The sequence below is a fragment of the Ictidomys tridecemlineatus genome, chromosome 8, assembly GCF_052094955.1.
Source record: "Ictidomys tridecemlineatus isolate mIctTri1 chromosome 8, mIctTri1.hap1, whole genome shotgun sequence".
Lineage (NCBI taxonomy): Eukaryota > Metazoa > Chordata > Mammalia > Rodentia > Sciuridae > Ictidomys > Ictidomys tridecemlineatus.
The window spans coordinates 2,864,195-2,877,753 of record NC_135484.1 but is presented as its reverse complement, the minus strand read 5'-3'; the positions used below and the strand labels follow the sequence as shown (position 1 = coordinate 2,877,753).

Sequence of the window (13,559 nt, the reverse complement as noted above, 5' to 3'; positions counted from 1 at the left end):
TGACTCGAGAGGCTGAGGCAGGAGGATCAAGATTTCAGAGCCAGCCTCAGCAACTTAATAAGGGCCTGAGCCACTTAGTGAGACTTGTGTCAAAATAAAAAAATAAAAAAGGGTCGGGGATGCGGCTCAGTGGTTAAGTGCTCCTAGATTCAGTCCCTGGAACCAAAAAAGAAAAGAAAGAAAGAAGAGAAAAATAGAAAGGAAGGGAGGGAGGGAGGGAGGGAGGAAGGAAGGGAAGGGATTTCCTTCTCAGAACTAGCTTGGGAACCAGAGAAGGACTCTGATGGCAAGCCTTCCTGTTTCTGAGTATATTGCACAGGAAATGGAGCATCTATATTATAAAGCATCATAATTTCCAGTTTAGAAATTCATAAGTCTTTTAAAAATATAATGTTATAGGAGAAAATGGAAATTTTGGATTTATAGAGGTTAATTTAATTTGCCAAACTTACGGAGCCAAAGAGTGCCCAGGGAGCTGGTGCAGTACTTCTGGGGTGTCTGTGAGGGTGTCTCCAGAAGACCTGCCCCTAATCAGTAGACTGCATGTAGCCTGTGGCCCTCCTCTCCAGCAGGGCGGGCATTGTGAACTCAGGAAGGCTGGGTAGAAGAGGACGATAGAGCGAGGCTGAGCCCTCTCTCCCTCTCTAAAGCCCAGACATCCATCTTCCGTGCCCCCAGTGTTGCACACTGGTTCAGGCTTCAACCTTGAACTAGATCATGCCGCCAGCTTTGCTGGATCTCCAGCTTGCAGGCAGTGGACAGTGGGACCTGCGGGTCTCCATAATGGTGACAGCCAGTGCCCATGACAAACCTGCTCCCATGGACATGAATGTCAACATCCACACATATGCATATACACGCCACTATCGACTCACCCACCCGCCTGGCCAGGAATGCGTCCGTTCAATTTTGATTTCTAAATGCACATTTCATAATTCACCATCTTATTAGGAAGCACGATCCCTGCCTCCCACTACACCTCCTCCCTGAGGAGAAAGGGGGTAACCAGACATGGAGCCTTGGTTGCTGAGACAGTCACTGGAAAGTCACTCTCACCTTCCAGCCTGGTCAGTCCCAGCTGTAAGCCCAAAGGTGTGTGACTCAGATTGTGCAGTTCCTTTTTTTATCCTTTTTATTGTTTTTTTGTTTTTACTTATTTATCTATTTTAATTAGGTGTACATGACAGCAGAATGCATTTTGATTCATTGTACACAATTGCAACACAACTTTACATTTCTCTGGTTGTACACGATGTAGCTTCACACCTATGAGCAGTCATAAGTGTACCTGGGGAAATGATGTCCATCTCACGCCACCCTCTCTCCTGTCCCCATGCACCCTTCCTCCCCATTGTCCAGCAGAGTTCCTCCGTTTTTCCCATGCCTCCCGCCTCTCCGTTACGGATCAGCATCTACTTATCAGAGAGGACACTTGGCCTTTATTTGGGGGGAACTGGCTTGTTTCACTTGGCATGGTATTCTCCAACTCCATCCATTTACTTGCAAACACCATAACTTTATTCTCTTAATGTTGAGTAACATTCCATGGTGTTTATATACCACAGTTTTTTTTATCTATTCATCTACTAAAGAGCATCTAGGTTGGTTGCACAGTTTAGCTATTGTGTATATAGTTTCTTTTTAAAAAGTAAAGTAGGTGTGTTTCATTCGTGAACAGCTGAGAGTCCACCTGAATTTTTGTAGAGAAATAACTCATGGGGATTACTCAGCAGGCACGAAGGGGATTTGCATTCCAAACTGGGACACGTGGCTTGAGCTCTTGCCTAGGCTTCACACTTACAGCAACCACTTCTGAGTCCATAAAGAGCTCGGCTTGCAGTTCACTCCACGGGCTCATGATCTGGCCACAAGGCCTACAGCACACGCCACTGTTTCCGTCTACTTCCCAAGGTCCTTGTCTCTGTTATTTCTCACCAGCATCCCAATGGATGAGTATCTTCTTTCTCCAAACTTACAGGTAAGGAAATTGAGATTCTGAAGTCGAGAACCAACTTTCCTAAAGTCCTGCAGCAAGTAAGGCAAGTGACTATAGTAGTCTCCTTCTTATCCACAATATTAAATGAAAAATTCCAGAAAGAAAACCCACTTGTAGGATTTAAATAGTGCACCATTCTGAGAAACCTATGAAATCTTGTACCAGCCAGTTCCATTCTACCTGGGCACCATACCCTCCTGCTCTGTGCCACCCATTGCTCCCTCTGCCATCTGGGCACCACCGTGATTGTGTTCAGTAACACCTGCCTTACTAACAACAGCCCCAAAGCACAAGAATCGTGATGCTGGCCATTTTAATACAGACTGTTAAAACTGTTCTATTTTATTAATAATTATTACTGCTAACATCTCTCTCTCCTGACTGAGAGAGAGATTGAACTGGAGACTTAACCCAGGGGTGCTTTACTGCTGAGCCAAATCTCCAGCCCTTTTTATTTTTTATTTTGAGACAGGGTCTTGCTAAGTTGCCTACAGGCTTGCTAAGTTGCCAAGACTGGCCTCAAACTTGAGATCCTCCTGCCTCAGCCTCCCAAGCTGCTGGGATTATAGGCACTAATCTCTTATTATGCCTGATTTATAAATTAAACTCCATTGCAGGTATATTTATATAAATATCATATATATATATATAAACATATATATGATGTAGTTTAAGCTCATTATAAGCCTAGTCCTTTTAAAAAATTATAGGGTATTTAATAACACTAATATATTTAATAACAATTAAACTTATCATTGGGGGTTTCAGGTATTCACTGAGATCTTGGACTATGCCCCATGGATGAGAGGGATTATTGTATTCAAATCCAGGTCTTCTTTAGGAAATTTGATTTTTCCCATTCTATAGTCACCACTTGATCAGCAGAAAGACTCAGACAGGTCTTTTAAGATACCAACTCTCTGAATCTGAATTCTGGACCTGTCGAGGCTCAGGCAGTCAAGACATCATTCATCATCCACACACGAAACATCCCTCACAAAAATGCATCAAGCAGTGGCAGCCACGCGTCCCCAGGGCACCCTTCAGAGACACCTGGGCCACTTGCAGCTCCTCCTCCAGTCCACCAAGGCTCCTCCTCCCCACAGTCCTGGCACCACTGGAGATCTGCCAAGGCACCGGGAAAGTCCCCAGAGCCACAGCAGAGCCACAGCCACGCAGTCAGAGGTGATCCCAGGGAAGGGGACACCAGCCACTCTGGGAACACAGAGGCCCTGTCCCTGCCTGGCTCCTTCCCTGAGTCCCCGGTCCTTCTCCAGCAGGCCCAGCACCTGTCTGGAGAGGACCTGTGGTCCAGCCTGCTGGGCTGGCTCGATTCCCACCAGAAGTGGGTTTTCTCAAAACTCCTTCCTCTGACAGTGTCCACAAGCCCCTGACAGGGGGCTTTGTGCGAGCAGTCACAGGTGGCGCTTCGCAAAAGCACCTCCCACCAGGGAAGCAGGCACAAGTCTCACTGAAAATCCACCAACTCAAATTCTCGGCTTGTTCTCTAGAAGGCAAAAAAGTCAGTCCTCATCCTGGAAATGTCAGGCAGAGTCCGGAGAAACCCAGGGACTGGGCAGTCAGGTTGGCAATTGGCCTCGGGAGGGGCCTTTTCCCTCTTGGTTACTGCTCGCACACACCTGGGATCGAGTACTAGGCGGGAGGGAGGGAGGCAGGGCCAGTGCCAAGGCTTCTGCCAGTACCTGGAGCAGTCGCCCCAGCCCAGCCCAACTGTCCTGGCTGCGGGGGGAGGTGTCCCAATGCTGTCCCACACTCGACTGCTTCAACAACGATTCAACCCCTTTATGCACTGGCATCCAGTGGACCTTCTACACTGATATTTGGCACATCAGTATGTTCCTGTCACTGTCCATAATCATCTATGAAATTAAAACTCTTGAAAAATCCCTTAATACCACTTGCATTTTGTGACAGTCAGCACTAAATGTGTCCGAATTTCCCTTCCATTTCTGCAATACACCAAGGTTTATAATAGATAAAAATGATTCTTTGGGCGAAAGTCTTTTCCCCCAGCCATAAATAAGAGTAGACTCACCCCAAAAGGAGGGGTTTAAATAATAACTGGAACAACCAAATCTTGCATATTGCCTTTATTTTGCAGAAAAATGCTTTCTGCCGATTGTCTTTGGCTACTTTTTTTGTCAAAAGGAAAATATAAAAGAGTTGATTTCACAATACAAGAGATTAGCTACATATGCATGCTCAGAATCACACCTTCCAGTGGGCGGTGCAGTCAGTTGGCAGCTCAACTGCAATCTGCTGTCCTCACTCTGAATTGTTTCTGTCCTTAACAGCTCAAATCTAACTACTCAAAAGCAACAAGGAAGAGAATGGAAAGTGTGCTCTGTGTCTCCCTAAAGCAGGACAGTGGAGCTCACAGACTCTGGTGCGCCGAAGTCACCCTACTTGCTGTGTGAGAAACAAATGCATAGTTTGGGGATGCCGCAAAGGATTTCCAACTATGAATCACGGGGAACCAGGCCCCACGTCCTCTCCAGACTGAGCCACCTGTAGCGGGCACATCTCTCCTGCAGATAATGAGCAAGGGGTGTAGGGTGGGACCTCGCAGGTCCTCTTCTGACTTTAGCATGGAGTTGGCCGGGCTTCTTCCTCCCCTGGTCCCACCAGCCTCACACACTATGCCCAGCAGTTCGGTCCAGTCAGTGCCAGTTACCACAGCAAAGTCACTGTCCCTGGAGACAGGGCTGGGTTCACATGGAAGGCGGGGATACGGGTGTCCAGGAGGTGAGGAGGCGGCCTTGGGCCGAGGCGTCATACTGGCTCTCGGGAACATCTGTGACCGTGGCAGCCCCTTCATACAGTGGGGAGCCTGAGGACGAGGCGGCGGGCACTGCATGGGTGAGGGGTGCATAGTGTGCGGGGGAGCCGCGAAAGAACTGGGCCCCCAGGCCGTTGGACACCCCGGCCGTCTGGGAGCCTGGGGTGATGGTGCCGTTGCTCACAGACCACAGGCTGGGGTACTGGCTGAAACAGAAAGCACAGCAGTCAGGGGCAGGGAAGGGACGGAGATGCAGAGAGCGGGAAGGGAGGGGGGCCGGGCTCAGGATCCCCTTCCTAAGGATATTACTGATCACATTACTCGGCTTTTCAAGCAGGTCATTTTCTCCGTGTTACTAAATGACCACATTCTGAGGAGTACAGAAGCTCCTACCGTATCTATTAACAAGAAGCAAAACGTTAGGAAGAGTCTTGACCAACACCCAGCTCCCGGCAGGGCACTGCTACCAAGGCTGCCAGCACCCTGCCCACTCTGTGCTCTCCAGCAGAACGCAGACTCCTCAGACGCACGGAGCCAGTGTCCGAGGGTCCCAGAGGAAGCTGCATTTTTAATTAGCATGCTGCACAACACAGCGGTGATTCTCAAGGTCAAGGCCAAATGCAGCTGGACGGCTGGTCGGAAGGCGCTCTGTCAACACTCCAGGAGCCCTACCTCTTCACATCAGCATGGGTGCTGAGGGACAGACCCTGGAGCTGGACCAGAAGCCAGTCCAGCCCTGCTTTCATTAGCTGTGGCCCATGAGCTTGGCCTCCAACTACTTTTTCAGCTGTCTCCAGGTATAAAACAGGGTGTAGAAAGGCCAGTAGTACAACCTGTGATCCCGTAACTCAGGAGGCTGAGGCCAGAGGATCACAAGTTGGAGGCCAGCCTGAGCAACTTAGCAAGGCTGTTTCAAAATAAAATTAAAAAGGATGTGGGGGGTGCAGTTCAGTGGTAAAGTTCAATCCCTAGTATGTCCCCAAAAGGAGGATATTGAAAATGCTTACTAAATCCTTTCATCTAAGCACATAGCAGTGAACACTACTAAACCATGCTAAAATTCTGCAGTGTCCTACATGTAATGGCAGTGGCCCTTGCAGCAAGCCTGAGCTGATCAGGTAGACTACTGCTCTGTTGTCAGCTGAGCAGGGGCTTGGCAATACCCAGCACTCCACACTGAGCCCTGGGTCGGCCTGGCCAGCCGCTCACAGCTTGCAGGTCATGTGACTGGGGACAGCCACCTCGGAGCCCTTGAAACCTGTGCTATCTGCATAAGAACAGACTATTAGATTCTTATTAAAGAACTATTTCCTTGACAAAAAGAATGAAGCTCTCAGGCATATACTAATATTCTACAGACATCAAATGCCTTGGGCCGGCGATCAGGATCAGTGACTGCAGGCTCCCTCTGCCCTGGGCCTCTTTTCTCTGGAAAAGGAGAGTCCACTGACAGCTTTGCTACTTTTTTGCTATTGTGTAATCTACAGAGGCCTGACTTTCAGTGAACTGCAGGCCTACTGTGTTTGAGCTATTCTCCCACTACATATTCTATTTACCATTTTCAGGTAAATAGAAACCTTTACCTGACTTAATCTGAAAAAGAAAAGACTTTTCTTGACCTGTGCCTGTATGCATGTCCAGGACTGTGATCCTGTGTCCACAGAAACGCCGAAACACTTGTTCCCTAACTGAAGAGCTGGCTCCTGTCAGAAGAGGTTGTAAAAGGTTTCCACTACACCTAGTGATCCCACCCACCTGGGAGGGACCGCGGAAGCCCGTGATTTAGTGAGCTCTTTCTACATGGGGAGAAGCTGAGGCTCAGAGAAGTGAGGATAGTACAGGGCAAAGCCAAGACCGGGCCCTGGGTTTCCTCAGGCGAGTTCCCCCAGGAGACGTGCAGGAGCAGATTGTGAGCAGGGACGAGGCAGCCAGCCGAGGAACACATCTGGACACATGTGGCTCACAGCAGAACTGCAAGGAGAAGCCCAACTGCCCACAGGAACATGGTGGGACGGGAGGAACGGCCCGGAGGATAGACCCAGCCTGAGGTCACGGGAGGGTGCCGATGGCTCCCCAGACATCCATACCTAGAGCCGGCGGGAGGGCTGGCACTGTGGCTCCCTGGGAGCATGCTGCCGTGGGCAGGCACCCCGAGGCTGGACCAGTTCTCATGGGACGGCAGCATGGACAGGCAGGCAGACGAGTTGTCGGAGTAGGCTGGGAGACAAGGGGCACAGTTGCAGGAGGGGGTCTCCCAAGAGCAACAGGTGTGTGCTGCTGACAGCTGGGACCACCCAGCACCAAGGACAATGGTGGACCCAGTGGACACAGAGCACAATCCATCAGCTGCTTCACCGGTCATTAGGTGAACATCTATTGCCAAATACATTTGAAAATACTTTCCAATAAGCCCAAGCTTTGTCCTTTATCATGAGATCCTTCTGCTCTGCAGAGACTGACTTCTAGACCCAGTTAGGGAGAACTTAGCCTCTGGTCCTGACTGCTTCTCTGCAGTGCTGGGATCACAGGGCCTCACTCCTGCTGGGCACACCCACAGCCCGATAATTTAAGAATAAGTGTGATTTCAGCCTGCCTTTCCCCACGGGTTATTTCATAAGCAATGAATGGCTATGAAAACCATTACTGCAGGCAAATTAAAAATAGGATCTTCCAGCCTCAGGGTCTCCCCTGAGACCGGGAACAAGGCCGAAGACCACTCCTCTCCTTTGAGGTCAGCTGCCATGGCTTGATGGCTTTATGGTGTTCTTTGGCTATTTTCCTCTGTTTGGGGCACACCAACCGCGGTCTGGGCACACAGAGTGCTTGAGACAATTAGACCAGAGGTCTTTACAGGCTGTGCCAACCAGACCACCGGAGGGCTGTCCCCCACCCAGCTACTGAGCGGGTGGATCTGGGGTGGGCTGAGGCCATGGGTTCTCAGGTGACACCCAGTCTCACTAGGCTAGTCAGGAAGTCCTGGGCTAGGCTGTTCCAGCATGATGACTTCAGAGAGACGTGAACTATCCACGCCTGGGTCTCCCGCTGGAGAGCGACTCCCAGAGCCTGCTGTGTTAAGTCTGAGCAGAACTCTGAGGCCCAGGAAGAGCCCATGTCGGCACCTCTGAGGTGGAGCTGGCCACAGTGCAGACGTGAGAGCAAAGTCTGTTTTGACCCTAAGACCTGGAGTGCCAAAGGAAGGTCTCTGCCTGCAGCCACCCACTGTCCCCTGGTAGAAAGACTGTGACCTACTTGGAGAATTGTTCCGATGAGCGTAGGGGCTGGGGTAGGGGGCTGAGCGGTGGTTCCTCAGGGCCGGGTACCTTTCGCAGCCGTGGGTAGACGGGAGAGAGAGGGGGCCTCCAAACTGAGGGTGGGGGCTGGCCGGCGGACAGAGGGTGCTGGTTCCAGGAAGAAGCCACCCCCCTGCTGTGAGAAAAGAATACTGAGAGACTGGCCTTGGCAGCGGCTGTTATTAAAGAGAAACCAGGGGGGGGGCCCGGGGTGCTTTCCCGAGTCCTGCGGAGGTGAAGGACCCTGAGCCAGCACTCCATGCCGCCCACACCTCGGGGTGGACATCAGCCCCATACTCTACAGGCTAAAGGTTTCAAACCTGTGGGCACCGAGGAAACCCGGGAAACTCTACCCAGTGACCTGAGCCGCGACCACAGCAGATGTGTAGTAACACACCTGAGGACACCCCAGCCATCGTCTGCTTTCTCTTTCTACGTTTTAATCTCTCCAGTCTCCCTACTTCTCCCCGATATTCAAAACTGTTCTGTCCTCTAAAACTCCAACTTCTTCATTCTTCTTTTTAAGTGTTTTTTTTTTTTTAATTCAGAAAAAGCAAACCACAGGGAGACAACTACTCTGCTCCAATCTCCAATCTCCAAACTAAGCAATGCGCAGCCGCCCTGGCCTAAGGACCCCTTCACTCTGCTCCCAAGAGGACACCCCTCGTTAACTCAGCCTAGAAGAGGCGGGAGGCTGGTTCCTGCCACCTGTGAAGAGCAGCAAGCTCTGGCTCTGTACTCCCCACAGTCAATTCCCCAACATCTCCCGCCCTCCCTGGGTGGACAGGAAAATTTAGAAGGAGCACTTCTTTCTCTTCATGGAGGTCACTGTTAATTCCTGCTCCAGCCTCCAAACCTGTAACTCCTAAAGAGTGAGACTTAAAGCAGAACTGCCCATCTTACCAACCATAGCTCCATAACAACCCGCGGTGAGGGTGGGGGTAGCTCACAAGCTTCCCACAGCTCCATTCTTCAGTTTGCAACCACTTACAAAAGTAGGATCTTGATCTCTCTTCCTCCCCCAGCCCCCTTTCTTCCCCCACCTCTCTTCCTCATTTACTTATTTATTGGGTTCTGGGATTGAACCCAGGGATGCTTTACCACTGAGCTATGTCCCAAGCCCTTAGTATATTTCATTTTGAGACAGGAGGTCACCAAGATGCTCAGGCTGGCCTCAAACTTGTGGTCCTTCTGATTCAGCCTCCTGAGTCACTAGGACTAAAGGAATGGGAACCACTCAAAGACAGTATGACTAGACTCTCTTCTTACCCCAAGTCTACTTCCTACCAAGGTCCCAATAGCCCATCCTAGGCACTGAAGCTGCCTCTGAGCAAAACAAAAGACCCAGATCAGCATCAGTGGTCCCTGGCTGTGAGCATCCACCCCCCAGGGGAGCAGGCTGGAGATGAGTTGGCAGCTTCCACACCAGAGGCCATGAGCCTGGCGACAAAGGGCAATCCCGCTCTCCACCCACACCCACAAACATGTGTGGCTCCATTTCTGGCTTCTAGATTTCAGAAATTCTAGCCCAGAAACACGGAGGAGGCAGGGGCAACAAACCGTACATTGGGAGAACCCCGGCTGCTGGCCGTCCCCCACATCTTCTATCATGTCTTTGTGATCACTTCTGTTGAAAAAAAAATTGCAGCAAATTGTCAAGAAGGAGAAATATCAGAAAATACTTTGCATTTCCAAATAGTTCTGTGCCCAGGGGGTAGAGTTGGAATTCTCTCACCTTTCTTTAGCATCCAGGAAAGCTTTGGCAAATGGATTGTATTTAATTTTAAGAGCTGTGATCTGAAAAACAAGAAAGTCTATCTCTTAGTGGATTGTTCATTACCAGAGGATTTAGTTTAGCACCAAGAAATTGAGAAACACTAGTGCCACCTAGAAATATTCAAAACTAGTGAGAACTCTTTTCAGATGTATTTTTCTATTTGGGTCTGAAGTCGCTGAGAAATTGCAAAGGAGAATACATTTATGAAAAGTTTTAAATGCCATGCGTACAAATCAAAAGGGCTCAAAACATAAACTGGGGTGGCTAAGGAAATAGTAATGTACTTGCTGGTTTTAGTTTCTGGTCAACATTGCAACACTGACAACTTAACCAACCAATCACAAATTCTCTATGCTTTGGGGTACACTTAGAATTATTTGCCGGCACCCAGCCGGTACTGGAATGCAGGCTTCACTCTGCAGGCTGGGGGAAGATGATTTCCAAACATGGGAGATGCCCCTCTGCCCCCTGAGAGGGTCTCATAGAGCTCGGCCTAAACACTGTAAGCATCTTTTCATTTCAAGAATCTCGTGGATGTTTCCAGTTTCAGGCAATCTTACAGATAGCTAAAAAGGAAAATATGTTGTGTTCACAAAAGGGGGAAGGTGCTTGAATGAATGTTCATTTTAAACTTTTCCCCTGGTGCCTCCACTTGAGTCATGGTGAATTTGAAATGGTACACACCGTCAGGCAGGGTCTCCCATCCCCAGACTACCCAGGGCAGGAGTCAGCCCTCTCACCTCCTCGTTCTGATAGGCTGTCACTGCTATGAACTGGGTCTCCGGGAAGCAGTGGCTGGTGATCATGCGCTGGGGACCCCCGACTCTCACTATGTGAATGCGAGGCTCATACTTATGTAGGGAGTTCAACATGATCTGAAATATTCAAAACCAGTCAGAACTCTTTCCAGGGAGACAGACTCAGTAGGAGTAGCAACCCCATCCCTCTCAAGACAGCAAAACATCCTCCCATCTGCTGTGGAAGAGAATCGCCTCCAAGCTTCAGAAAGTCCTCCAGCTCCGGAAAAGGGCCTCTGCTGTTGAGGGATGTGTTTGGGAAGAGGGATGGTGATTACACTTTAGGGTAACCCCGCCATCGGGAAATCTAGGCTGATAGGAAGGGCTACAGCAGCCTTTAAAGGGCTAGTTGTAGCTTTTGAGGTGTCGGGTCTTCCAGGATCCATTCCAGACTCAAGAGCAAGTTTGTCAAGACTTCATTCTTAGTGCTCTCACCTCTAGGTGAGACCAGAACACGACAGTCTCCAGGCTCAGGCCTGCAGGAAACCTTCAAGCATGAGGGCTCCCATCCCCTGGCCCCCAGAATTGGTGTGACCTTTATCAGATTAATATAAACAGAGCTAATGTGGAAGCTTCTCCAGGACAGAGGTCACCTACGGTCCAGCAGCGTCCCTCCAAGGTCTCCCGCACAGAAGGTGCAGCGCAGGCGCGCCCTCCCGCCCCAGCCCGGCTCGGCCCTTCGCAGCTCCAGCGCCTACCTGGCCCCCTCCGTTGAGTTTGTTGGTGAGCTTGACTTTGCTGAAGGAGACAGGCGCCTTCATCCAGTGGGCGCCGAAGTTGGGCGAGTCGGGGTGGATGTAGACGCAGCTGGGCGCCTGCGGCTCCGGCTTGCCGCCGGGCACCCACTCCCCGTTCACGTACTTCCAGCGGTGGTTGTCGGCGGCCACGAAGTCCAGCAGGAAAGAATACATGGCGTTGGGGTCCAGGCCGGACACGTTCACCTTCAGCACGGGGAACATCCTCCTGGAAAACACAGGGCGCGGCGGGAGGACTCGGATCGGATCCGTTCCGCCGGAGGCTGGAACCCAGAGACTTGTTTATTCGGCCTCCGGAGAACGTCCACAGGAACTTCCAAGCTCTCCCTTTCCCGGAGCCCTCCCGCGTCCTGGGCCCAGGAGGCCTACAGACTGTCCCTTGGCCTCCTGGAGGCAGCCGAGGAAGAGAACTTTTAGGGAAGGCTTTCAGCGATAGAGGCCAAAACACCTCGAGAATCGAGGCACCTCGAGGACCTGAGGCCCCAGTCCCTCCTCCCCAAGCTTCCTCAGAGAAATCCCCAGGGGATAATGGTCAGGAATCACCAGGGGCTGTCAAAGGGCGGGAAAGAAGTCCTCCTTACGGTAAGAGACACCCCGGGCTGCCTGAGCTCCGGACGCGCCCTACCTGCCGTTCTTGGTCACGATCATCTCATTGGTGAGCTCTTTGAAGCGCAGCCACAGCTCGCTCTCCTCCAGGCCCACGCGCAGCTCGCGCTCGGTGGGGTCGCCTTTCTCGCTGCCAGCCTGCAGCTCGCTCTCCACCGCGCTCAGCAGGTGGTCCACTCGGCACTGCAGGCTCTTCCCGGCGCTCTCGGTGCCCGGGGCGCTCATCCTCCCTCCCGCCCCACCCCACCTCCCCGGAGCTCGGAACCGCTACCCTAGAGCCACCTTCACGCCTCGCGGCCGCTCTTCTGAAAAAGTGGTCGCACGGGCCAAGACCCGCAAGAGCGCCCGGGTCGAAACACAGCCGCGGGAGAAGCGCCAGGATCAGGATCAGGATGGGACGTGGGGGGAGGGGCGGGGGCGGGGGACAGGGGCTTGGGGAAGAAGAGATTCCACTTGAACTCCCGCAAGGCAAGACTAGAGTAGATCTCTGGGGAGAGAAATTCTGTCCCCTCCCCATAAATAGAGCCGAGGCTGCCGCGGAGGGGGGCGCGGCGGATTGGGCTGCGTAGCCTTTGAAGTGCCGGACGGCTGCCCATTGGCCCGGCGCGGCCATATCAGACCCGGCCGGGCGGGCCTGGGCGGCCCGGGGCCAACAATGGGCTCCCGCTCGCCTGTTTCCTGTAAATCCTGGGCCCCGGCCCTCGCGCCCGGCCCAGTCCCTACACCCCCGCCCTCCCCCAAATGTTTGCACCTCCATCAAAGCGGCGGGGCGGGCCCGCGGACCGCAGAGGGAGGCAGGGAGCCGGCACCGGAGCCCGCCCGGCCCGCACCTCGGCCAGGGGCCGTCCGCCGCCCGCGACGCTCCCCAACTCCCTCGCCGGGCACCCTGCGCTCTCCCCGGGCGCACCCCAGATCCCGCGGCCGTGCCAGCCCGAGAGTCCACCTTGCGCTCACTGCGCCCCGGCCAGAGGCTCCGAGTCCCCTCTGGGACCACAGCCCGGCTCCGGGGCGCGCCTACCCGGGCCCCGGGGTGCTGGTCCTCCATCCGGCAGTTTCTGCACACCGGTCTGGATGCGTCGCTCGCCCACGCACCTCAGGTGGTGCCACTAACGCCCACCACGGCGACCCACTTCCCCGCGGCCCTCACCTGTTTGGAGAGGGAAGCACCGCGCGCGGAGTGTGGCCAGGTAGCGAAAAGGAAATAAAATGACCACCCTTCTAGGAAGTTTCCTCGGCCCCCTTATGAAAACAGGATTTGGGTGACCAGCTCTGCGCTTCGCGTGCACTGAGTGTGGCCGGGGTGCGCCTGGCCGCCGTCGTCCCGGGATTGTTTGTGAGGACCGTTGGCACGTCTCCACACCCGCCGCAGCGCCAAGCGGTGTCGGAGCAGCTGGTTTATTACCTTTCGGTGAGAACCTCCGCTGGCAGAGCGAGGGGAAGGTGACAATAAGCAGGAAATAGTTCAATGGGGTCTCTTTAAACAATAACATTCCTCTAAACCCGAGCCCAGGAAGGGGAAAGAGGCGGTCTCCCACCAA

At 52.5% G+C, this 13,559-nt stretch overlaps 1 protein-coding gene across 1 annotated transcript; it reads right to left on the bottom strand.

Moving 5' to 3' along the window:
* Positions 1–4,142: 4,142 nt before the first annotated feature.
* On the bottom strand, positions 4,143–12,246 carry Tbxt (T-box transcription factor T). Its single transcript, XM_078018571.1, has 8 exons — positions 12,041–12,246; positions 11,359–11,623; positions 10,604–10,738; positions 9,822–9,883; positions 9,652–9,713; positions 8,046–8,222; positions 6,884–7,013; positions 4,143–5,002 (listed from the first exon to the last, which is right to left on the bottom strand). Exons 1-8 carry the CDS (start codon positions 12,244–12,246, stop codon positions 4,729–4,731), a joined length of 1,311 nt encoding a protein of 436 aa, XP_077874697.1. The 3' UTR covers positions 4,143–4,728.
* Between the last annotated feature and the right edge of the window lie 1,313 nt (positions 12,247–13,559).

Coding starts and splice junctions, on each gene's coding strand:
- Tbxt (XM_078018571.1), bottom strand. CDS start 12,246: ATGAGCGCCCCGGGCACCGAGAGCGCCGGGAAGAGCCTGCAGTGCCGA. Junction 9,884..10,603: donor CAGCCTATCAGAACGAGGAG/GTGAGAGGGCTG, acceptor CTTGTTTTTCAG/ATCACAGCTCTTAAAATTAA. Junction 9,714..9,821: donor TTCCTGGATGCTAAAGAAAG/GTGAGAGAATTC, acceptor TTTTTTCAACAG/AAGTGATCACAAAGACATGA.